Raw genomic sequence first — 27,161 nt, forward strand, 5'->3', positions numbered from 1 at the left:
TAGCAGCGGCGTCAGTGGCTGGCTGGCAGCCGAAGAATCAACGCAGGACACACGCAGCTCATTAAGGTTCTTGAGGCCATTCGGCCACGCTTTAGGGGCGCGTCAGTGGCTGGCCGGCAGCCAAAGAATCAGCAGTGGACGGACGTGAGGCCATTCGGCCATAGGATATCAGCGGCGTCAGTGGCTGGCCGGCAGCCGAAGATACAGCAGCAGCCTTCGAGCTGTGAGGGGGACTGAGGCCATTTGGACAGGGAGAGGCAGCCACATCGACAGTTTTATATTTAAATTTGCAGAATGGGTGCTGCATTATCAACACCACATACTTAATTTGCATGCACCAATGCAGCACTGGTTCTGCAAGTTTAGCAGTGAAAAGCTGAACTCACTGATTTCAGCAGGTGATTTATTCAGCAGTGCTGCTAAAAGCACTCCCTCACACACAGAAATATATAAAAAAAATTAAATTACAAGCCTTTGCAGGGGTCCAAGAAACAAATCTTCACTTTTTCTGCAGTCCTTTTAAAAATGGGCGAGTGCCAATGTTTGTGTGAGACTGCGCATGCGCGCACGCTCCAACGCGCACGGTTGCCGTCACCACGAAGTCTAATTTAAATTGTACCCGCCCCCTGCTACTTAGAAAATCGGGGCGAGTGTTAGGCTCCGCCCCCTGCTACGAAGAGCGCGCCGCGCCAAGCAGACATCGAGCTCCAAGCTCGAGAATATCGGACTTTTTTTTAGGTGCCGTTTTCGGCGCGAAAAACCGGCGCCCAGTTCGGAGGTGCGCCGTTTTCGCCGCGGGACGAAACTTGGGGCCAATGGAGGGGTCGAGAGAGGTGGTGGTGAGGTAAGAGAGAAAGTGGAACTCATAAGGGAGTTCTCAAAGTAATTATAATCTCTAAATTTTCATTCTGTATAGCTGTATGCTATAGTTTATTACACTGAACCTTTTATGAAGATGGTGTGTGATTTCTTAGTATTATTTAGAGGTTGTGTACATTTATACCTGAGGAACGTGCATATTTTTAAAAGTGTAACACCGCTCCATTTACTTCACTGTTTTGTGCAAGATTGTCTCTGTGTACTGATTCAATGTTGCCAAGAATCAGCTTCATTTTTAAATAGTTAATGCATACTGCATGTTGTTTTACCAGTGCTCCAGTTCTAAAAAAAAATGCCATAGGCTGCTGCTGCTGCCTGATGTGGTGTATTTCAAATCTGCTTAAGTGCACCAGCCTGCTGGATAAAGATAATTGAACACAGCTGCCAGCCGTCTGATTTCAACACATGAAGGGAAAAATAGTTACAAGCTACATCACTAAAACTGCTCACCATGCAGAATTTTCAACAGGGCATATTTGTATTTATCTGTAAAAATCTAAAAAGAAAAAAAGTTCTAACAAGTGATATTCACAATTGATCCTCGTTTTCTCTGCAAGCTACAAAAAGCATTTTCGGTAAGTAAGCCATGTGTATTTTCAAAATAAAAAGTGTTGACACATAGTGGCTCATTTAACAGTGATATTATCCTCAAAATGGTAGTCATGCAAAAGTATCTGATTTGCGTTTGCGGTAACAACATTCAACAATTCTGTTGACATGTTTTTATTTGGGTTATTACACCCAGTCAGAGGCAACTGCTTTCTACTCCTCTCCTACATATTAAATCTACCAAACACGATGGGTAAATCATTAGCTCCAGGATTCTCACAATTAGAGTGTTTAACAAATGAATAATACTAGCAATTGATTTTGAACAATAACATTTTGTCTCACAGTTTACAACTAGTAACACAACTGATATTAAAAAAATTAATTTTGAAAGCACATCTATTTCAGAGTTTAGAGTTATGATAGCACTTTGCAATTATTCTAAAGATAAAGATAACACCTTTGAAGAATGTAACATGTCCTCATACGAGCCCAGTTAGAGTAGTAACATTCAATGCCATGCTTAGTACTCAATTTGTGTTGTATTAAGTAGAGAGCTGCTGGGCAAAGGTGTCTTTCCATAAAGGCTGGCTCATGTATGTGTGCCTCTTGGCAGTTTTCCCAAATCAGGAATTAGTAGAGGTCCAGACACATGCTGCCAGTCTGCCCTATTGACAGCAGAAGTACAGGACCGGGGTGGAAGATATGGATATATTGGGGGGCGGGGGGGGGGGTGGTAATCAAAGTATGTCCTCTTCTGAGGAAAGTAAATACACTCAGAAAAAAACACTTCACAAAAAAATGGTCACAGACAATGAAGAATTCCATTTACATAAGTGTTCCCACTTGTTGTATTTAGATACTTGCATTTAGCAAATGGAAGGAAAAAAGATCTTTGTTAGATTCTCTGTGCAATCTTATAATTTTTGCTATGCAAAAAAGAATTCGCATAGCATGTAAAAACAATCTATCTGGTAAAATCAACTATTCCCCAACATTTTCAATTTACTGAAGCAAGTAAGCAGCTAACTGAATGCTTTTATTACTAGTCCCTACAAAATGTTTACTGCCCCCATATGCAAAGTCACTTCTGGTTTGAATTAGTGGGGGAAATTGACATTTACAACTTCATTGTGTAATATGCCATGATAATTCCAGTTTCTGAATGGAGATTTTCTGTATGAAATATACTTAGTTAGGGCTTTTTTTGCCATGATCAGATATAGTAGGAAGCCTCTTATCTAACTTGTACAATGTACTAAGTTTAGCATAAGAAATGGATCAGGCTAGGTTGGAACACACTGCATCCAGCACAGGGATAAACTATGGTCTGTGGATTTTCAGAATTTTTCTTTGGCTCCATATTTTAAATATAGCATGGTTAATTGTTAACAATAGCAATTAGATAATTGCATTTGACAGGACAGCTCTTTTGAAATGGAAAAAAATTACCAAAACATTCCACATAGCTCTTCCAATGGCTTGGTTGGTTAATTGTCTGGTACTGAAGCATGCAGTTCAATCACCAGTCTGTGCTGTTAGCTGAACTGAACTGTGGCATCAGGAGGATGATAGAACTTGCCACGGCTTTCTTGGGTGTGCAAGAGAAAAATCAATCAAGATTATCATTCCTAATCACTATCCAGTGACGTCTGCTGAAAAGTACATTTGTGCGGATAGGTAACAATAGTAATTGGGCTAAGGTGTTTAGCGCCACTCCCATTCAAATCGCTTGCAGGCTCTTATTGTCAAGACTCGCACATTAAGAACAGTAGCAGGGGAACTGTCCTCCAGCACCTTCAAAAGAGGAGGAGAGATATGAGGAAAATTTTGGTTAAAAAAAACTTCTCGGTTTTGATGTAACGTACAGTCACCTTTCAGCTTTCAATGTTACAAATAAAGTCAGGAACAAAGCCTCCGGGAGGTGCTACCGGAGTGCAATGGCCTTTTTGCCCGTGGGCAGGCGGCGGTAGCGCCTTGGGTGAAATTGCCCCAGAGATTTTGGGGGCGATTTGTCGGTAGCATAGTGCGTGACCCCATTGTGGCCTGTGGGGGAAATTGCACCAGCTTCGTGGGGCACTGACATCCGCCCCTTAAAAGGGAAGCTATGTGCGCCCCGGGCCGCCATTTATTTTATTGACCGACCCTATGGTCGGATCAAAAATGGCGGCTTTCGCCTCGACCTGGTCGCCATCATGCAGCCCGGCACTCCCTTTTGGATGCTGGGCCGTTGGTCCGGTCATGCGCATCCCTGGTGGCCCAGTGGCGGCCACCAAAGGGCCTGCTGAGTACGCAGCGTCCTTCGCCTTTAACTGAAGGGAAGGGGCGTTGTAGCGCATCAGCTCCGCATCGTTTGAGGGACGTAAAGCCCAATTGCATGTCGGGGGCGTGACCTCTGGCCCGGGAGGTAAAAGTCCCGGGCCGAGAGGGTTACCGCCCCCAAATGGGGCGCGGGGCAATTTCAGCCCCTTTGTGTTTTGTACGGAATAGAAATCTTTTTGTCGGACAGATGAAAACTGATAGAAACACAACAGTTGCATGCACCCAATTTTATATGAAAACATGCAGGGAAAAAAAAAATCACACATTAAAAGTACCATTGGCACATCTAAACAGTGGAAAACAAATTTTAAAAGTTAACCCAAAAGCCACAGGAGGCAGACACTCAGGTTAAGATCACACAATGCAACAAATTGAGATTGAATAAACATTCCAGTATGCTTAGAGGTGCCAAGACTAAAGATAAGTATCTCTGTACTGATATAAAAAAGAATATTGAAAATTATGGCGTCCTTTTCTGCATTGACTTGCCTATATTGGTTGAATGCTACATCATTGGGGGAGAAATCAGCCTGGTTTGCACCTCGAGGAGGGGCCGTAACAGGACGCTAAGGGGTCACAGACCAGGCGCGGCAAATTCACCGACGCCTGCGAAATTCCCTGGCGCTTTTGCACTGGAACTACCACTTACCGCCTCACTCTCAAGCACCCCGTAGATTGTGATGTCATCTGGTGTGTAGCGCCCCGTTACCACCCCGGTGCAATATTTGCTCCTGCCACCGCAGCATTGCTGGGCCTCAACAACCGCAGCTGCAGGAAGCGTTGTCACCTCGGCTGGCCACTTGGGGAGCGCTATTTAAAGGCAGTGGTGGTCAGGTAGGACAAAATTTATGAATCTCCTCCGTCTTGTGTCTTTTGGTTTGTTTGTACCCCCCGCTTTGTCAGCCAAGCACTCTTTTAGTGTGATTTGGGCGGTTATGCACCTAGCACAGTCCCCACAGAGATATGAAGAAGATTGAATGAATCCAACATTAGCCCTTCCCTTTAAGTGAGGGAAGAAGCCTCCAAAGATGGCAACGCTGCACGGAACATTGTGCAGCGCTCTGCCACTACCGCCTCTCTCACTCCCTTTAACACTTTAAGGGAAGTGATATCGCTTGATTTAGTGCTTCACTTCCCTCTTGGAGTGCTAAAGCGTAAGTTTCCGTCAGCTGCAAATCTTTTTCGCCCAGTGATACTTCTGCACTCCCGCAAAAGTTATCACCTCAAGCACGCCGCTATGCAATTTATAGCCCATTAATTTTAGTAAGATGTACAAAGAATGATTTTTACATATGTTACTGAACAGATATGCCCATGTGTATTGAAAAGCTGCAAAGGACTTCCAGTATTAACATTTTCCCTACATTTTTCCAATCGGGACATAAAACTACATAGAAATATTGAAATCTACAGCGCAGAAGGAGGCCATTTCAGCCCACCGTGTCCACGCCGGCCGACAAACAGCCACACGGCCCTTGGTCAGCAGCCCTGAAGTTACATATAAACCTATGAACAATGGCGTAAAGGTAAAGAGCACCCAGCCCAACCAGTCTGCCCCACACAACTGCGACACCCCTTATACTGAAACATTCTACACTCCACCTCAACCGGAGTCATGTGATCTCCTGGGAGAGGCAAAAACCAGATAAAAACCCAGGCCAATTGGAGAAAAAAATCTGGGAAAATTCCTCTCCGACCCATCCAGGCGATTAAAACTAGTCCAGAAGATCACCCTGGCCGTATTCGATTATCTGCAGTACTTACCATCATATCTGCACCAGCCAACAAGAGTATCAGGAGTGGAAGCAAGTCTTCCTCGAGTCCGAGAGACTGCCTATGATGATGATCCAGTCTAATCCCAATTACCAGCTCTAAATCCGTAACCCTGCAACTTACGGCACTTACGTGCCCATCCCCCATCATCATAGGCAGTCCCTCGGAATCAAGGAAGACTTGCTTCCACTCCTGAAGTGAGTTCTTTGGTGGCTGAACAGTCCAATAGAGAGCCACAGACTCTGTCACAGGTAGGACAGATAGTCGTTGAGGGAAGGGATAGGTGGGACAGGTTTGCCGCATGCTCGTTCCGCTGTATGCGCTTGATTTCTGCATGCTTTCGGCGATGAGACTCGAGGTGCTCCAACCATCTTTTAAATGTGGTGAGAGTTTCTGCATTCACCACCCTTCCAGGCAGTGAGTTCCACACCCCCACAAACTTCTGCGTGAAGAAGCCCCCCCTCAAAACCTTCTACCAACCACCTTAAAACAATTACCCCTTTTAATAGACCCCTCCACCAATGGAAATAGGCCCTTGCTATCCACTATACCCAAGCCCTCAAAATTTTGTACACCTCAAGAGGTCTCTTCTCAATCTCCTCTGTTCCAACGAGAACAAACCCAGCCTATCCAAGTACATTTTTTATAAAATCCCGATGACAATATTGTAAGAGTGTGCTATTTTACTGAGAAAAAATAAAAGCACTTTGGAAAATAAAATAAAAACAAACATGAGAAAGGAAGAACCAGTGACCAATTTACCTCTAAAAGTCAAATGTTAGCAGTTTGCTCAGCAGGCTTGTGAAATGAGTTTGAGTAGTTTTAACCCAGATCTTGCTGGGCATGTGCCCACAGTGCAAGATTCCCCGAACTTGGTATAAATGGGAATCTCATCCAGAGATCTCATAGGGATGACTGCTGTAGAAAAGAGAAAATGTCACACTAGTACAATTAGGCACACCCTTCTGAGGTCAGGGATGAGACACCTTTTTACTACAAAGGAAGTCTAATTCTATCTAAATGTTCTCTATCTGACCTGGTAATACTTAATGTTGACAGAGGACATCTGAAATTGGTATTTCATTTCCCAGTACTTAACATCTCTCACATTGATGAACATTTGGGAAAAAATGCAGAAAAAATTGTTCAGCTGGAAAATAAGGACCATATATACGAATATTCCAGCTTATTCCACTTTCACCATTATTCAGGAACTGCTAATTTGATTATAACCTTTATTTCTTTGGCCTTGGTTTAATAGCATTTGCAGGAAAAGTTCCATACTTCTTCCAGTATTGGCATACAGCTGCCAGGGCTGGTTTAGTGCCTTTTCTGTTGAAGCGCCTATCTTGGACCGTTACTCACTGACACAAAGAATGGACAATGCATTTACACAGGGATGCTCAGTTAGCTACAGCCTGTTACACAAAAAAAACGTATTTGTTGTTATAGATATACTGTGATGGAAAACATCTTTTGCACTGCAGTGTCAATAAAGTGAAGGGTTAATTATGAGCAATCCATTGATACCAAATCCAAACAGCATGTTTGTTCTTAGGCCAGTAATTGCTTTTCAAAAAAAAAGTGGAATGTCTGAAAACGTTGGTGTCGATCCAATTTAGTGATGACTAATACTGATTCAAAGAGCACAATAACAATGAATAGGAACCAGGATATGCAATTTACTGTATTGAAGAAACTCACAGGCAGATTCAGGGACAACTTTAGGCTGTCCAGATGAAAATGAAACAGAATGATTCGGTATATATTTGTGATCCAATTAAAAGTTAAGGGTTTAGCAATGTTAATTTCTTCATGTTCTTAATCATCACTATAGATTGACAAACCTGTGATCAAATTTCACCAGTACATTATTGTCCATAAATGATTAGAAATGCTTATGTCATGTACTCCATTAGCAGAACATTGATTGGAAATATGGAACTATACCAGGTGACAAATTACCCTGGTAACAGTTTTGTGAAAATCTGGTCATCAGAGATGATTTAGACTTGCACTACCAAAGCAAAACATATATTATATAATAAAGCACTTTTTATTGCACAAGAATATCTCTGAAGATCTTTTTTCCATATCTTTAGTTATTCTTATAGATTTTGAATAGCTTTGGATGTATTCATCAAATATATGCAGTTTTTTACTCTAGTTACAATACATATACATATGGGTTGTGAAAAATGTATGAACTCTCATCATGATAAACCAAGGATCCTTTCATTAGTTCTAGGACAATGAAAAGATTGAGTGCACTTGTGTTTGTGATATTACAAATCATTTGAGCAGTACTGGGAATGTGTAGTAAGTTACAGTAAATAGAATCAAAGGACTTCAGACAGAGTCAATGTTGCAATATGGTACACTGCCAAACATCTGGTCCAACACTGCCTCGTAAAAAACTGAAATCCACTAAAACAACAAAAAAAGCTGCAGAGAATTCAAAACATAATAAGGTCACCTCGTTTTAACTCTGACTCAAAGTTTTCTTCTAAATTTTAAAAATGGCTGATCTGCTCTGCTTTTTAATTCTCATCAGTTTAATGAATTTTTAACAAATTAATATCTAGCTTGACCACAAAAAATAATTAATCTTGTGAAGATTATGATAAAATCTCTGTACAGTATCAGAAACATATGCTGAAGCTAAGATTATAAAATATGTTCTGTGTGTTCATAAACACTTTAACAATATGTAAGGAAAATAAATATTAAGTAACTGACTATCTGTTTGCATTTGGAACAAAATGATTTCAACACTCAAAGTGTTGACTCTTGTAAATTGAGTTAGTATTGCATAAATTTCCAAAATCTGATTCACATTTTTGAATCATTTACATTACCACTAATCTCACCCAATTGGTAAGTGCACTTCACATACCATAACTATCAATCCCAACCAAGAAAAAGAAACTATAGCTTTCAAATATGCTTTCCTTTTTCATGTGTTCCATGATATTTCTGTCTAGTGGCCAGGAAGTAGACAGGAATGAGGAACGCTGAACCTGCATTCCAATAGGAATCGTACAACACAAGATGTCATGAGATAGTGAAATGGCCCCATATGGCTCATCTCATGTGATTGAAATGCTGGTCAGATTTCATTTGGGTATTACTTTTCTGGTTTGATATGACTAATCTTTTTTCTCTTACAGCTCAGTTCACAGCTAACATATCTCTCTAACATATCAGTGCTCTAAGATACATTTCCCCTTTTGCTTCCTCATGGGGTTGCTCAGTAACCTTAACCAAGAAAAATAAATATGCTTACTCTTTTGATAAAAATGATTTCAATGGACATCATGATCCCAAGTGCTCTTTCAGGTAAGATCCGTCAGGATAGCAATAGGGGCGCTACAATTTAAGGCACAGACACAATGGGCTAAATGGCCTCCTTCAGTGCTGTATGATTCTATGAATTGGATTTCATGGCTCTGAGCTATGGCGGGGGTAGAAACAAGTTCCCACTCCTAATCACTATCCAGTGATTTCTGCTGGAAAATGTGAATGTAGGGTGCTAGGTGAGTACTAGACTGGGCTTGGCTTTGATGGACCTGATGGGCTTGATGGTTGAATTACCTGTCAACACTTGCTATCCAAACTCACACGTGAAGAATGACCATTTGGATGAAGTAGTGTAGGGTGACTCTACATCTTAGTACAAGTCAGAGCTTTCAGGAGAAGAGAAAAAAAATATCACAGGAAAAAACATAACCACTGATGCACACTTTTCTATAAGGTTGTAGCAAAATCCATGTACAGTGAACTAAGATAGTGAAACTTCGCTTATAATGAAAATGTTCCCTATTCTTATGTTTAAATGAAGCAAATAAAATTCCTGTGATACAGTGAACTTTTTACCCATATTGTAATGTGTATTCTTTAGCTGCTAAGAATCAGTAGGATGCATCTCACAGACGTATAGAAACCAGTGCCTGCAGTCATAAAGCACTTGAACATTGTGAAGAGTGCACTGCCTGAATCGCCTAATTGCACTTTGCGGAAGTATCCATTCTAGTTCGGTTACAGGAAATCGCCATGCTCAGGTTGATAATCTTTTAATGATGTCTGAAATCAGTTTCTCATCGGAATCCTGACCTGCAGGTATGATGAGTGCCACTGACTCCAGTCAGACAATACCCTCTGGCTCTCGTCACACCCAAGTGATCGACTGACCTGTCTAGAAATAAGTAAATAAATAGGACCACACTCCCTGGCTAACTTCAAATTGCTTTAAAACAAATACAGAAAAGGATGGAAACACTCAACAGGTCAGTCAGTATCTGTGAAGAGAACAGATAAGTGAGCATTTCAGGTGTAGACCCGTCATCAGAATTGGAAGAAATACAGATGAGCAGCATTTAAAAAGGAACAGAATGAAGGGAAGGGGGAGGACAATACAGACACACACACACGCAAGGAAATATAATGACCTGTATAGTGGTTAAATAGAAAACAAGATGTTTAATGGTTCAAGTAATTATAGCATGAGACAATTGGAGGCATAATGAGAGAAATTAAAGACATTACACGTCTTGCTGTCACAGGTTAATATTACTTCAGCCATTTAACCATCTCCTGTTGTCTGTTTAACCATTTACAAGTGTGTGTGTTTATATTTCCCTTTCCCTTCCCTTTGTTCTGTTGCTTATTCTGCGATGTCTTCGAGTTCTGATGAAGAGTTATAGCTGAAATGTTATCTTGTCTGTTCTCTCCACAGATGCTGACTGACCTGCTGAATGTTTCCAGCATTTTCAGTTTTTGTTTAAGATTTCCGACATCTGAAGCTTTTTTGCATTTTGTTCAAAATGTTTTATCTCAGTAATTAATTAGGAACTCTTGAAGGCTATCTTGGTTTTTTTTTAGTTGTCTTGAGTAACAGAGACTTGCTCTGTAACGTGCCGAATACAGAGATGTGTTGCGTATTGAGAGATCCAGGACTGGATTTTCGACTTTTGTGATTTTAGGGCGGTTAATGGTGGCGGGGCGGTCCTCATACTGCCTGGAAAAAGTTTGTGCCCTCATCTGCAAATTTTGCCAAAAAATGAGTTTCCATGATCGGGGGTGCAAAATCAGGCGTTACACAAGGAAGTTTATGCGCCCCAGCCAAAAATCGCGCCGTTAAAAAAGTTTGCCATTCAGTACTTTAGGGCGCGGCAGTTTCCTGCGCACATGTGCAGATGACCCAGCCCACTTCAGAGACTTCGGGAGAGATGGTGCAGCAAGAGGACAGGCAGCATGCGAGATGATTCTCTGCAGAGGCTGCTGAGGCCTTAGTGCAGGCCGTTGAAAGGAGGTGGTCTGCACTCCATCTGGTTGGAGGAGGGAGGCCGTTGCCCAGCATATTTAAGAGAATCTGGCGGGAGATAGCACAGGAGGTGTCAGCGGCAGACATGGTGGCCAGAACTGGCACACAATGCTGCAAGAAGTTCAATGACCTCACGAGTGTTGTCAGGGTGAGTACCCTTCACATTTATGTAGGCTGCCATGCTTGCAAGATCAATGTCTCACACAATGTTAAGTCTTTGATGGAGCTGCCCCTTCTCAATGTGTTGCTTGCCATGGTGTGGGTTGTAGAATGCAGCAGAAAGCTGAAGGCTCACTTCTCCAGCCATTGCCTCTGCATTCAGGGTGCACCTACCCTCTTGTACCCTAACCACTGTCAAGTCTCCTCGCACACCACCTCCACTGCTGATATGCGTTTTATAAACATCACCCTGAGCTGCTATGCTACCTGCCTCTCACCTCCTCCCATCTTTGAAAAACCTCGGTGACCAGCTACACACCTTGAAGTGAATACATCTGCATATCCACACAGTGGCAGCTATTGAACTATGGAAGACACGTGTGACACAACAGAAGGTGAATCCTTACTGAACCCTTCTTATTGCCTGCCAAGCTCTCCTATAACAGAAAGGACCAACGACGAACTGGACAGCCGGAGCTGCTGGAGCTCACTGATGTGGAACAGCGAGTCCCGGCCCTCATGGGCACCCCAGTTCGCATAGTGGCTGGGAGCGATGCCGCGCCCCTTTCGGGTAGTGAGGGTATGTAAATGGAACACGCGACTGATGTGACTTCATTGACCTCTAATATGAAGTGGCCTAGCCCCTTTTCATGTACATGTCCAATGCTACCTTCCTGCTATCATCCTGCCCCCTCCCCTGGTGTCTGTTGTGTTCTGCTTGCAGATAACCAGCCACAAGCGCGCCAGCCTTCTCGGGAGCCATCTACATCTGGCCACGGGGGAAGACGTTGAGGGAGAAGTTGAAAGTATGCTGCATGAAACTCACAGCCCAACAGTCGCACCGTCTGCCGACACTACATCTGGGGACGAAGGCGATTTTCCGAGTTTCGAGAATTCGGACGCTCCTGGCCCCAGTGGCCTACATCAATGTCGAGCGGGATGGGAAGCTCAGAGGCCAGCTCTCCGGAGGGTGAGTCGGCACAGTGGTCCTGCTGAAGATCAGGCAGACATGGACTGGACTTGGTGGCAATGTCCAGGGAGAACACTGAAATGCACCGCAACTTCATGGGTGCATTGGGTAGGATCCCCCGGTGCATTGACAAACTTGCCTGGATGTGCTGAGTGTGGTTGCACACCAGCTGGACATTTAGGCTGCCTCTCGCATTGTCCATGCATCTGAGGACTCCAGTGAGGCCATGCTTGCCCACTCAGAGGCAGGTGGCCTCCAGCAACGATAGTGGCGTGCCAGAGTGTGTAGTGCATGCCATGGATAATGTCGCAGCAGTGATCACATCGCAGGCACAAGCTACGCTCCAGCTTGGTGATGTCATGTGGTCACTGACTGGTGCCATTCTCTCTGTCGTCCCCCACTGTCCAACGGAGAAGTGACGGTGCCAAAGCAGGCCAGCAAGTTGTGGTGACACATCGTGCTCTGGATGCTGAGGCCCAGCCCTGTCTGAGTGTCAGTGGTTCCCAGGAAATGAAAGCTGCTGTCCTTTCTCAGGATGACAACATTCCGGCTCCCACCACTTATTCTCCCACCATGCATCTTAGGCGGTCTACACCCGAGTCATCAGAGACTGCTTCCACCGATGCTGAGGTGCAGCAGTCCGTAGCCGAGCCTTCCAGGCCCAGAGCTGGTCCAGGGTGTCGTCTTACGCCATCTGCCCCCCCGCCGTCGCCCCCCCCCCTCTAAACACAGCAGCCCTCAAGCAGCCTTGCTGTAGGCACCGAGGCCTCATTGAAGTGGTGCAGCAGGCGTGGGAGTGGGATGAAGGGAAGGGGGGAGTGGTGGAAATCTCAGAGGAAGTCCCATTAAGGGGTGGGACAACCTTGTGCAGGTGCCTTGATGTATTCTGAGTACGCATGTAAATAGTTGTTTTTCATGAATGCACTTGTTGTTGAGTTACTTGCAGCAGAACACGGTTTATTGAATTATTTGGTTTTGGTGGCGGGAATTGTTACTTTTTTGGATAAAAATGTCACTCTGACCCTTTGCCGTTGGTGTAGTATCATTCCAAAGTTCAGTGTAGATGTGCCTTTATGGTGGCACATAGCATGGCCAGTATTAGATGCATCCCTCAGCTTCCTTCATTCAAGAAAACCGGTCCATTATGACCTGGCGACGTGCGGCTCTTGCTCTGGCAGCAGCTCCACACTGCCTTCCCTATGGATTGGGTGGCTGTCCAATCGGTGCCTCGCCAGGCTCCTCCTCGTTGTTCTGAGGTGGGCCTGCAATCCCCACTGGCAATGCCTGGCCCCTCATAATGGCCAAGTTGTGTAGCATGCAGCACACCATAATGAATTCAGAGACCTGTTGAGGGGAGTATTGAAGGCTGCCTGCAGAGCGGTCGAGGAATCGGAAGCGCTGCTTGAGCACCCCAATTGTCTGTTCGATGATGTTGTGGGTGGCCGCATGGCTCTCATTGTGACGCTCCTCAGCTTCTGTGGTGGGGTTGCGGAGTCATGAGTCAGGTGGCTGGGCCGTATTCTTTGTCCCCGGTCAGCCAGCCGCGCCCTTCCCTTTGCTGCTGAAACATTCGTGAGACACTGCTCTCACACAAGATGAAAGCATCATGTGCACTCACTGGATAGAGGGCATTCACTTCGTGGATGTGCTGAGTGTGGTCGCACATCATCTGAACATTTAGGGAGTGGTATCCCTTTTGGTTTCTGAATAACTCTGCCTTGTGGAATGGTGCTCGCAAGGCCACACGTGCACAGTCAATGTCTCCTTGCACCCTCGGGAAGCCCGCGATTCTGCCAAATCGAAATGCCCACTCATTCTGGATGTCCCTGCTCATTGGGAACATAATGAAGTCCATTCTGCGGGCGTACAGAGCCTTTGTAATGTGCCGAATGCAGAGATGTGTAGCGTATTGAGAGATGATGCATATGTCCCGTGCTGCTGCCTGGAAGGAGCCAGAGGCATAGAAGGCCAACGCCACAATCACCTTCACCACGATGGGCACTGCAGTCCTGTTGGGGCTGGTAGGCTGTAGGTCTGCCTGTAGGAGATGGAGATATGATTGTTGGTGCCTGTAAACTCGTGGGGGTAAGACCTCCTCCCCAGATGTCTTTGGCCTCTCCTCATCCGTGGGCTGACATGGCCAAGAGCCCTTCTTCTAGCTTCGCGCCGCCTGACAATAGCATGCAGCATGATACCCTGGTGAACTAGTAGTGCCCCCATTCAATTCTCTCACCTTGTAAGAACACTGTAATGGCAGATAAAACTGCCATTTTCATCATGCAGCGTGCTATGCGCAACCGTTGCTGTCAATGTGACCTGTGATGTAGGATCCTCCTCCCTCCAATGAAATATGCCGCCAATATCGCCTGCTGCACCTTGGCAACCCCTGATTTTTCAGACGTTTCCTGAGGCGGGCGTTTAATGAGGCAGTTGGGCCTAATTTTGCATCCGGGGCGCTAGCGCACCATTGCACGATGATTGACGTCATGATCTCAGTGAAACTAGAGGTCGGGGCGGGAAGCTTTTGCGCTGCCGCAAACCATGAGTCAATTTTGCCAGGCAGGCGCTAAAAGCTGGACACCCACCGTAATGCCTAGAAACACCCTTTACCACCCTCCGGGCTGCTAATAGAGACGCAAGCGAGCCGAAAATCCAGCCCAAAGAAAGTTCAGAGGAGCTGAAAAAGAAAATAAGAGGGGCAAAGAGAGGGTATGCGAATAGAATGGCAGCTAACATTAGAGGTAATCCAAAGTCTTCTATAGGCATATAAATAGTAAACGGGCAGTAAGAGGTGGGGTGGAGCGGATTAGGGACCAAAAAGGAGAGCTATGTATGGAGGCAGAGGGTATGGCTGAGGTACCAAATGAGTACTTTGCATCTGTCTTCACCAAGGAAGAAGATGATGCCATAGATATAGTAAAGGAGGAGGTAGAGGAAATACTGAATGGGATAAAAATTGATAAAGCCAAGGTACTAGAAAGACTGGCTGTACTTAAAAGTAGATAAGTTGCCAGGACCGGATGGGATGCATCCTAGGATGCTGAGGGAAGTGAAGAAATCGCGGAGATACTGGCCACACTCTTCCAATCCTCCTTAGAAACGGAGGTGGTGCCAGAAGACTGGAGACTTGCAAACGTTACACCCTTGTTCAAAAAAGGGTGTAAAGATAAACCCAACAACTATAGGCCGGTCAGTTTAACATTGGTAGTGGGAAAGCTTTTAGAAACAATAATCAGGGTCAAAATTAACAGTCACTTGGACAAGTATGAATTAATTAAGGAAAACCAGCACGGATTTGTTAAAGGTAAATCGTGCTTAACCAACTAGATCGAGTTTTTTGATGAGGTTAATAGAGAGGGTAGATGTGGGCACTGCGGTTGATAGAAACATAGAAAATAGGTGCAGGAGTAGGCCATTCGGCCCTTCTAGCCTGCACCGCCATTCAATGAGTTCATGGCTGAACATGCAACTTCAGTACCCCATTCCTGCTTTCTCAATAGAATGTGGTATACATGGATTTCCAAAAGGCATTCGACAAAGTGCCACATAATAGACTTACCAGCAAAGTGACAGGAAACAGAGAGTAGTGGTGAACAGTTGTATTTCAGACTGGAGGAAGGTATACAGTGGTGTTCCCCAGGAGTCAGTAATATGACCACTGCTTTTTTGATATACATTAATGATTTGGATGTGGGTGTACAGGCACAATTTCAAAATTTGCAGATAATACAAAACTTGGAAGTGTAGTGAACAGTGAGGAGGTCAGTGATAGATTTCAAGAGGACACAAACAGGCTCGTGGAATGGGCAGACACGTGGCAGATTGAATTTAACCGCAGAAAAGTGTGAAATGATACATTTTGGTAGGAAGAATGAGGAGAGGAAATATAAACGAAAGGGTATAATCTTAAAAGGTCTGCAGGGACAGAGAAACCTAGGGGTATATGTGCACAAATCGTCGAAGGTGGCAGGGCAGGTTGAGAAAGCGGTTAAAAAAGCTTACGGGATCCTGGGCTTCATGAATAGAGGTAGGGAGTACAAAAGCGTGAAAATCATGATAAACCTGTATTCTGGGCACTGCACTTTAGGAAGGGTATGAAGGCCTAGAGACGGTGCAGAAAAAATTTACAAGAATGATTCCAAGGATGAGGGACTTAAGTTACGTGGATAGACTGGAGAAACTGGGGTTGTTCTCCTTAGAGCAGAGAAAATTGAGAGGAGATCTGATAGAGGTGTTCAAAATCATGAGGAGTATGGACAGAGTAGATAGAGAGAAACTGTTCCTATTGGCAGAAGGGTCGAGAAACAGAGGACACAGATTTAAGGTGATTAGCAAAAGAAGCAAAGGCGACATAAGAAAAAACTTTTTTTATGCAGCGAGTAGTTAGGATCTGGAATGCACTGCCTGAAAGGGTGGTGGAGACAGACTCAATCACTGCTTTCAAAAGGGAGTTGGCCAAGTACCTGAAAGAAAAAAAATTGCAGGGCTGCAGGGAAAGGGCGGGGGAGTAGGACTAGCTAAGCATTCTCTGCCCCAGAGAACTGTGGAGGCTAGGTCACTGAATATATTTCAGGCAGAGATAGACAGATTTTTGAGCGATAAGGGAGTAAAGGGTTATGGGGAGCGGGCAGGGAAGTGGAGCTGTGCCCATGATCAGAGCAGCCAGATCAGAGCTGAATGACGGAGCAGGCTCGAGGGATCAAATGGCCTACTCCTGTTCCTATTTCTTATGTTCTTATGTTCTTACGATGGTTTAAAATTATATATTAGTCCAGCACAGAAAATATACACAAAGAAGAATGACCTTCTTTAGCCCTAATTATATTAGAGCAGTAAAAACGACCAGCAACCCTGCAGCTTTCAACAGCAAGGCAACAGTGAAAAAAAACAAGTAGCAAGCAGATATATAGAGAAAGAGAGCAATACGTTTTAATATGTTTTCCGCCCTCCAGACACAACTACCTTTAAACATATTTTCAAAGGTTTTGGATACATGACATCAAAAAAAATCTTTAACTGTTTGCCTGAAGCATTCTGTTTCTCTGCCTTCTTTTATCAAAGTCTATGTTGGCAGAAATAGTTTAAATTAAGTCCTTACCCAGTAAAATAAGGACTGTACATAAAAGGCAAGAATCAGATGAAAAGCCATGGTGATTAAATGTATAATCAATCATCCTTCATTCCCTCTAGATGAAGCATCGGTTAACTGGTATTTTAGTTACTAAGGACACCATATGCAGCAGAAACTTGCAGGTTCAATATGAACAGTAAATCAGATTGTCATATTGGAGTATAGGTACTATGTCTACATTGTATCTAGCATGCACGACAAATACTATACATTCATACACCCAAATCATGAGCAGTAGGCAAATGTTACAAATTCCACACCACCATGGAAGAAGAGCACTGGAGAAGCTTTTATGAAAGAGGTACACTACTGCATATAGTCTGATTTTGATCTCACTAAAGGGGTTGATTTTAAACCCCAGCAGGGTTCGGGCGGACGGGGATGAGGCGAGTCCAAAATGCATTTGCAGGCCTAAGTTTGAGACGTGGAGTATTTTAATTCCCGGGCCTCATCTGCATACTGCAAGTCAGCTGCACCCTGCAACGGCAGAAAGCGGCCGCTAGCTGAGAGAGCAAGTTCGGCGGCAAGAGGCCACCAGCTGGCACCAAAGGAAGGCTTGACCACAAGCAGGTAAGTCGCAGGGAGAGGTTTCCGGAAGGATTTGTGTGAGGGAAGGGGTGGAGAGAGTCTGGGCAGGGGATGCCGTAACCTCTCTTGAGGGGCCTGGAGGAATATTCCTGCTCCTCCAGGTTCCTACAAAGGAAAGTTCTTCACTTACCTTAAGGGGGTCTCTTCCTCCTTCCCGACAACTGCCGACACGCATTCACCTGATGGGAAAGCAGCGGCTGCCTTAACAACAACAACTTGTATTTATATAGTGCCTTTAACGTAGTGAAACATCCCAAGGCGCTTCACAGGAGTATTATGCGATAAAAAATTGACATCGAGCTACATAAGTAGAAATTAGCGCAGGTGACCAAAAGCTTGGTCAAAGAAGTATGTTTTAAGGAGCGTCTTGAAGGAGAAAAAAGAGATAGAGAGGTGGAGAGTTTTACGGAGGGAGTTCCAGAGGTTGAGTCCTTGGCAACAGAAGTCACGGTCACCAATGGTTGAGCAATTATACTCAGGGATGCTCAGGTAGGCAGAATTAGAGGGGCGAGGCAATGGAGGGATCTGAAAATAAGGATGAGAATTTTGAAATTGAGGCATTGTTTAACCGGAAGCCAATGTAGGTCAACAAGCACAGGGGTGATGGGTGAGCGGAACTTGGTGCGAGTTAGGACATGGGCAGCAAGTTTTGGATCACCTCTCGTTTACGTAGGGTAGAATGTGGGAGGCCAGCCAGGAGTGCGTTGGAATAGTCAAGTCTAGAGGTAACAAAGGCATGGATAAGGACTTCAGCAACGGATGAGCTGAGACAAGGGTGGACACGGGCAATGTTACGCAGGTGGAAATAGGCGGTCTTAGTTATGCTGCGGATATGTGATCGAAAGCTAATTTCAGGGACAAATATGACACCAAAGTTGCAAACATACTGGTTCAGCCTGAGACAGGAGTTGGGGAGAGGGATGGAGTCAGTGGCTAGGGAACGGAGTTTGTGGTGGGGACTGAAAATAATGGTCTTCCGTGTTCAGGCCTGGGTTAAAATGCAATTGGGATCTCATTTGGAGGCCACATCTGGAATACTGCGTACAGTTTTGGTTTCCATATTTAAGAAAGGATATACTTGCTTTGGAGGTAGTTCAGAGAATGTTCACTAAGTTGATTCTGGAGATGAGGGGGTTGACTAATGAGGAAAGGTTGAGTAGGTTGGGCTTCTACTCATTGGAATTCAGAAGAATGAGAGGTGATCTTATCGAAACATATAAGATTATGAGGGGACTTGACAAGATGGATGCAGAGAGGATGTTTCCACTGATAGGGGAGACTAGAACTAGGGGGCATAATCTTAGAATTATGGGCCGCCCATTAAAAACTGAGATGAGAAGGAATTTCTTCTCTCAGAGGGTTGCAAATCTGTGGCATTCGCTGCCTCAGAGAGCTGTGGAAGCTGGGACACTGAATAAATTTAAGACAGAGATAGACAGTTTCTTAACCGATAAGGGAATAAGGGGTTATGAGGAGCAAGCAGGGAAGTGAGAAGTGAGTTCATGATCGGATCAGCCATGATCGTATTAAATGGCAGAGCAGGCTCGAGGGGCGATGTGGCCTACTCCTGCTTCTATTTCTTATGTTCTTATTGATATAAATTGTAAATAGTTGAGGACCCAGCACCGATCCCTGCGGCACCCCACTAGTCACTGTTTGCCAACCGGAAAATAACCCATTTATCCCGACTCTCTGTTTTCTGTTAGTTAGCCAATCCTCTATCCATGCTGATATGTTACCCCCAACCCTGTGAGCTTTTAACTTGTGCAGTAACCTCTTATGTGGCACCTTATCGAATGCCTTCTGGAAATAAAATACACCACATCCACTGGTTCCTCCTTATCCACCCTGCTCGTTACATCCTCAAGGAACTCCAGCAAATTTGTCAAATATGATTTCCCTTTCATAAAACCATGCTGACTCTGCTTGATTGAATCATGTTTTTCTAAATGTCCGTGACGACCGATGCAAAATATTCAACGTCTCTGCCCTTTCCCTGTTCTCCATTATTAATTCCTCAGTCGCATCCTCCAGGGGGCCAACATTTACTTTAGCCACTCTTTTCCTTTTGATGTACATGAGAAACTCTTACTATCTGTTTTTATATTTTGTGCTAGTTTACTTTTATAAATATCTATCTTCCCTCTCAATCATTTTTTTAGTTGTTCTCTGCTGGCCTTTAAAAATTTCCCAATCCTCTGGCCTCCCACTAGTCTTGCCCATATTGTAAGCCTTTGTTTTCAATTTGATATCCTCCCTTATTTGCTTAGTTAGCCACAGATGGTTATCACTTCTCTTACAGTCTTTCCTTCTCATTGGGATATATTTTTGTTGCGAGTTATGAAATATCTCCTTAAATGTCTGCCACTGCTCATCAACCGTCCCATACTTTAATCTATTTTCCCAGTCCACTTTAGCCAACTCTGCCCTCATACCTCTGTAGTCTTGTTTATTCAATCTTAGGACCCTGGTTTGAGAACCGACTTTATCACCTTCCAACTGAATTTGAAATTCAACCATATTATGGTCACTCATTCCTAGAGGATCTTTTACTACGAGATCATTTATTAATCCTGCCTCATTACACAGTACCAGATCTAAGCTAGCCTGCTCCCTGGTTGGTTCTGCATCGTACTGTTCAAGGAAACTATTCCTGATACAATCTATGAACTCCTCCTCAAGGCTACCCTGGCCAATTTGCTTTATCCAATCAATGCCATTCCTATATTACAAGCCTCCATTATTTATTGATTTATACTCCGCCCAACCATGTAGCTACTGTTAGGGGGCCTATAGACTACGCCCACCAGCAACTTTTTCCCCTTATTATTCCTTATCTCCACCCAAATTGATTCAACATCTTGATCCTCTGAGCCAATATCGTTTCTCACTAATGCACTGGTACACTTCTTTAGTGAAGTCCCCCACATAAGGACATGGATTAAATGGGGTATGGTGTTTGTTCATGAGGATAGTGACACTAAACTCACTTATTTTATGGTTCGTTGCACGCTGCTTGTGAAGAGTTCTTGGACCAAACCTGCACTTGTCAGTTGTTTCATGACCAACTAACAACTATGCTCATCCAATACCAGAGCCAAGTAGATATCCAGAACACTAATAATGATTGACCATCTGGCCTGAATCATTAATGGGGCTTGAAGGAGTAGATCCATCACTGGGGGATTTGTCCCACTTGATATCAGATAACTCTTCTTCAATGTCCTGATGAGTAGGATAGGCCTACCTGTGCATGTAAGATGCAGAATTTTAACTGGTTAAATCCCAGCATTATTACAGATCACACTTGAGGGTGGGGGGTCCTAAGCCTTGGGTCTTGTCAACCTGTACCTAAGCTCTCCAGATTTTGATAAATGGGTGTATCTCTAAGGGAAATGTGTGTGCAGTCAATATTAGGCAAACAGAAATTCAGTAGCTTGGTCACGTTCTCTTCATGATGGGTTTCATGGCCAGCCCACCAGAATGTTACTAAGAGCTTCAAGCTGCTCTTTTGCCACTTGCATCCAATGTCAATGAAGTCTTACATCACCCCCTCCTGCTTGGCCTAAACATGCCTACCAAGAGGCAACTTCCAGATGCTATCAGTGACTGCTCGTGACCTTAAGTAAAATGTCTTCCAAATATGGATTCTAATGAAATATTTATAAAAGGAAAGTGGAAAGACCACAGGACGTACTCATTATACAAGTTGATCTGGACTATTCCTTTAATCAAAAAGGAAAACATCTAAACGTACTGATAACAAAGATACCTGTATCAGAGTGTGTGAAGGATGGGGCATCATCTGCTGATCAGGACTTGGTGATCTCTGGCTTGTTGCCGGACTGATACTGGGAAGGCTATCAATATCCACATTTGGCAGTACCTGAAGACAAACAAAATTATTTTTCATTATGAGTTATAAGAATAAAAGATAAATGACAAATATGATAGTCCGTCAATGTCTGATTTCACAAATAAGATTTTTCTCGAAAATGTGTGTTCCAAGTTAAAAGAGTTACTGAAGGTTTTGTTATTTTGAAAGAGGTTTTTTAAGTTAGATTTAGACAAGAAAACTTTTTTTATTTGTTCTTGGGATGTGGGCGACACGGGCAATGCAGTATTTATTGCCCATCCCTAGTTGCCTAAAGGCATTGAGAGCAAACCACAATGGTGTGACTGGAGTAGACCAGACCAGACGAGGTCGATGTGGTAACCTTCCTTTGGCAGCTTTCATGGTCTTTTATGTGCTAGCCCACAATTTTACAAAGAATTACATAGAATACACAGCACAGAAACAGATCATTCAGTCCAACCAGTCCATGCCATGTCCACCTGATCAGTTTCCCTGGTAAATACTGAAGCAAAATCATTATTTAATATTTCTGCCATTTTGCTATTGCCTCTGATCTTATCCTGTCCGTCCCTTAGTGGCCCTATTCCCGACTTTTCTTTTTGTATTTATGTGCCTGCAGGATATTTTACTATTTTGTTTTATGATAATTTAATCTCATAGTTCTTCTTTGCCTTCCGAATTGTTTTCTCAATTTCTCCATTATATCTTTATTCATCCATGGTGTCTCATTAGTGTTTAGTTTGTTCTTGTATTTTTTAAGCAGAATATATTTTTCCTGGACTCTGTTGAATATCATTTAAAATGTCTCCCATTGCTGTTCTACATCATTGTTTGCCAATGTTCTTGTCTATTTTATTTACCCAGGTTCTATTCTCAACTTTTTTACAATCTATATCCTGGTCTTTGTCATGCTTATGTCCGTCTCAATTATTATCTTAAACCGTATTATGTTATGGTCACTATTGCCTAAATGTTCCCCTACTTTTACTTCTCTTATCTGCTCTGGTTCATTCCCCATTACTAGATCCAGTAGCGAATTCTCCCTTGTTGGGTTTCTTACATATTGGGTTATAAAGGAGTCCTGTACACATTGTAGGAATTCCATTCCCTTATTTACCAGATTTATTTAGTTCAATTTTACAACTTGCCATGGTCGGTTTCAGCTCAATGTGGTCGATATTAACCCCCCCCCCCACAATGGGCGGGACACGGTCGGGGGTTATAAAATTTAAAATTCCCAAAATGCGACACTAACCCGCTGCCTGTGTCATTTTTACAGCGGCGGGTTGTTTGCCATTGGGAGCCTGATTTAAATTTAACGCTGGCCGACTGGGTTTCCAGAGCTCCCAATGGTGATGGGAGCAGTCAGACCAAGCAGGTATGCATTTTCCCATACTCCTTGTGAGGTAGGAGGATCAGGAGAGTGCCAGCGGCCCCCAAAGTAAACCTTCTGCCGATTGTGGCTTCTCCTCACTGCCACGATTGGCCAACCCCCCTCTAAACCCGTGATTCCGAGCCTTCTGCCCCACGATCTGCCGACCCCCCCTTCTGTAGCGCAATCTGCCAACCCCCATTCCCCCTCTGCCCATGATCTGTGAAACCCTCTTTAACCCATGACCTCTCTCGATTGGTTGTCCAACACCTCCCTTCAACCTGCGTTCCCTTCCTTACTCCCAATTGCAGGTCAGACCCTTCCCCCTCCCCCATCCCTGCCTCAACCTGTAATATTTTCCGATTGCCAGGGACCGTTCCCAATCACAGGTTTTCCCGCCCTCAGCAGGCCAGCCTATTAATCTGGCTGGCTGTCGGGCAGGAAATGGAAAAAACATTACAATGAGCTCCTGCCTTTAAATTCGTCAGGGCTTCCATGTCCCGGGGATTTCTGGGATTCCCCGCGCAAACAAGCTCTCCTGCTACCTCCCCATAAATGCTCTGGATTACTAGACCAGTACTATACTGGGTTACCATACCCATTGTTAATTTTTGTGCCACTAGTGAATGGGCGAATGACAGCTTGCATTCTCATTTAGAACGGTTTTTGGATTTGAACTATGATCTGCTTGAGTAAACCTGTGTTTTGTTAGTGTAATGCCATTAACTAAATATCATTACTAGTTAACAAAAACCATTACTAAACTGGAAGAAAAGTGTTACTGTAGCATTTATATGGCAGTTTAATTTTACTTTAGTCAATTTGTTATGCAGTTGGCATTTGCCACTGTCGACAAATTCAGGATTAGAAAGAAAAAATGTTAATTTGCATATTCATGAAGGGTTGCAGATACTTAATTTAATGAGCCTAGTAGCTTTCTGTTAAGTGTATTGTATGTTTACTAAATACTTTTATTCATGGTATTTGCATTAAAGTGATGGCATTCTGCACCAAATAAAATGGCAAATCTAACTGGAATAAACAGAAGCACAATAATACTAATGGTTATAGACTGTTATTGTATGTATAAAACACACTACAGATGCCGCTCAGGAGACTAGTAGATTGCTACACTAATGCAATGTGCCGTAGCGTGCAGGGTGTAAATATTTGTCCACAATTAGCCTAAGAAGTTTCAAATCTGTCAGGCTATCCAAAAATAAGCACTGACAGGAAACTGGGCATTCCTTCACAAGAAGGAAGCAAGGGAATGAAGTGGCTCTAGGCTCCCTGTCTGCATCTCTGAGTAGCTGGCTACAGTTCGACATTGACAGAGTCCTCAGAGAAGGCTGCCTACCATCTCATTCCACTGAGGATCGGTACATATGGAGGTAGAGAATGGGCAAAGGGAAGATAACTTAAAACGGTCAAATTAAAGAAATGTACAGAAATAAAGAACATTTGTTTATTCATATTATTCTCTGACTAAACAACAAAGCTGGAGATATCTTATTTTTGCACAGCTAAGCTCCAGCCATCCTGAAAAGGTTAACATCTGTGGAAGATGAAACACCAGAAGGGCAGCCATTTAAGCATTCAGATTTCCCAAATCCTTTTAGTTGCTTCCATATATAAACAGGTTTACGGACAGCACCAACATTCATCACCACCTGATTAAAAATTCATACAAATTAATTAATGATACAAAAAATATCAGACACAAAGCCAGTAATTAAATGTTATCTGATTCAGTAGTTCCCAACTTCATTGATTTAGTATAACATTACTAAATCGCACAACCAAAGAAAAAGTATCCAGTTCAAGAGAAGTCAAAATGGATGAGATTTTTTAGTCCTACTGACATATAGGGGGGAAATTTATTCCCCAGGCTCAGGTGGGTTGGGGGAAGGTGCGAAGTAAAAAATTTTAAAGATGTCAATCTTGACCTCTACCCACCCACTTCCGGTTTTAATGGACCACTCTCAAGAGGTGGGTTGGTCATAAAAAGCTTTTAAGGACGTTGCGTGCCTCCATTTAAATAGGAAATTTAATTTTAACCCATGGAGGCTGGATTTCCTGGGGCTTGGGATTCCCGGCTGGTAAAAGGAGCTGGGAAGCGCCAGATCCATGAGATAAGTGCAATTACATCTCTGCTTGTGGTCCAGGAGGAGCAGGAGTATTTCCTTTAAGTCCAACAAGCTAACCTCTTTACACACCGGCAACCCCACCACCTCCCGTGATCTCAGACTCCTCCCAATTCCCCGATCTCCGACTCCCCTTCCCCTAATCTCCGACTCCCCCCACTCGATCTCACCCAATCTGTGACTACCCCCCACCTGATCTCCTACTCCCCCATCCGATCTCCAATGCTTCCCACCCGATCTCCGACTTCCCCACCCGATCTCTGACTCACCCCCACTAGATCTCTCCAAATCTTCGACTTCCTCACCCTGTGGTTAATGTCCAAGAAACAATTACTTCTGGGTTTCCCATTCGGAAATCCATCACTCCCCCAGTACTCTCTTCACCATCCCATGTAAGTATTGGAGCCATAGTTACTATTCAGCATTTTGTATAGCACCACACCTGTACAGTTAGCTTGATTGGATCCTTTTTTTCAGATTTCATGTGTACAACTGCTACGTTGGGCTTTTTCACCTGAGACTGTAGTTTTGGAGGAGACGGAGGAACAGTGGTTGTTACTGTGATAGGATGTGCATTGCTGATAATCAAACCTGCGCTTTGTGGAACACCACCATCAATCCGCGGCTCACCTAGAAATGCAAAAGAAAATTTATTGGTGAGGATGCCAAGGAAACATCTGTACTGATTAGTTTGGAAAGTAAGTCATATTTCTACAGTGGTTGTTAAGCTCATGGATGACAGTACTAGGAAGTATTTACCACGTTTGCATGTAGTTAGAACACCAAAGTCCAGTTTTTCACAAGTTAGGCTGGAGTTGTACTGTAGCCAATGTGAGACAATCTCTTGCAGAGGGTCTCATGCTGCTTTGCTTAAGAGCACTCTATTATCAGATTGGGACCGAGAATGCAAGCTTACTTCTACTTTTTCATCAATATACACCCAAGATTCCTTTATACTAATGTGGTGAAAACGGTCTAATTGCACCCCGCAGATGCAAAACAGACGTTCCAATATAACACCCAGTGATAATATGGCAGCTTCTGCAACAAAAAACGTTATTAAAATTGGAAAACCTTAAAGATAAACTGATACCCAGTGCATCATACTCTGGGAAGCTACATGTGCTTTCACATTTATTCATCTACTTGCCAACATTGTTTTATGTTGAGAATACAAAATAAATACCACCCTGATAAACCACACAGACCAAGAAGATTCCAGGTTTGTGCTGAGAAAGTGGATTTTGGTTGTGTGGAGACTACTGTTAGCCTCAGCTTCACTGGACAAGTGAGATGGGGATAAATAAATTAGTCGGGATTCCCGCTTACTATGCAATGTCATTTGTGGATATTGGATAAGTCAAAATACACCATGTATTTAGTCATTGATGAGACTGGAACAAAGAAATAAGAACAAGAAATAGGAACAAGAGTCGGCCATTTGGCCTTTCGAGCCTGCTCCGCCATTCAATAAGATCATGGCTGATCTGATCATGGCCTCAACTCCACTTCCCTGCTCGCTCCCCATAACCCTTGACTCCTTCATTATTCAAAAATCTGTCTATCTCCACCTTAAATATATTCAATGACCCAGCCTCCACAGCTCTCTGGGGTAGAGAACTCCAAAGATTCACAACCCGCTGAGAGAAGAAATTCCTCCTTATTTCTGTTTTAAATGGGCCACCCCTTATTCTGAAACTATGGCCCCTAGTTCTAGAGGGAGTCGGGAGGCGGAGCGGCAGCGGGGTGAGGCCGACAATAGGCCAGCGTTCGCCGAGGAGGCCCAGCAGGGAGTCAGGAGGCGGAGCGGCAGCGTGGTGAGGCCTACAAGAGGCCAGCTGGTGCAGCTGCAGCAGGGAGGCAAAAAAGTAGAAAGAAATTGAAAGGTTTCGTCACAGCCAAGGGGGTAAGTGATTGGTAAGTAGTTTTTCTTTTTCTTTTCGATATCAGTAAGTAACCTTTAGCATTGTTGTTGGCAATTTAAGTTTATCGAAGGGTTAAGTCATGCCAGGACAGCTCAGAGACATGTTATGCTCCTCCTGTACTATGTGGGAAGTCAGGGACGCTTCTGGTGTCCCTGACGACTACGTGTGCT

The 27,161-nt window shown here is 43.8% G+C and overlaps 1 protein-coding gene across 4 annotated transcripts in view; it reads right to left on the bottom strand.

The window, feature by feature from the left end:
- Positions 1-27,161, bottom strand: part of kiaa0586 (KIAA0586 ortholog) — an 800,223-nt gene that overhangs the window by 273,008 nt on the left and 500,054 nt on the right. For all 4 annotated transcript variants that reach the window (XM_070879138.1, XM_070879139.1, XM_070879135.1 and 1 more), the window contains 2 exons: positions 25,509-25,696; positions 21,467-21,580 (listed from right to left, as the gene is read on the bottom strand). In XM_070879138.1, the coding sequence (XP_070735239.1) occupies positions 21,467-21,580; positions 25,509-25,696 (302 nt within the window). The remainder of the gene's footprint in view (positions 1-21,466; positions 21,581-25,508; positions 25,697-27,161) is intronic.

Source organism: Pristiophorus japonicus, chromosome 4, assembly GCF_044704955.1.
Source record: "Pristiophorus japonicus isolate sPriJap1 chromosome 4, sPriJap1.hap1, whole genome shotgun sequence".
NCBI lineage: Eukaryota > Metazoa > Chordata > Chondrichthyes > Pristiophoridae > Pristiophorus > Pristiophorus japonicus.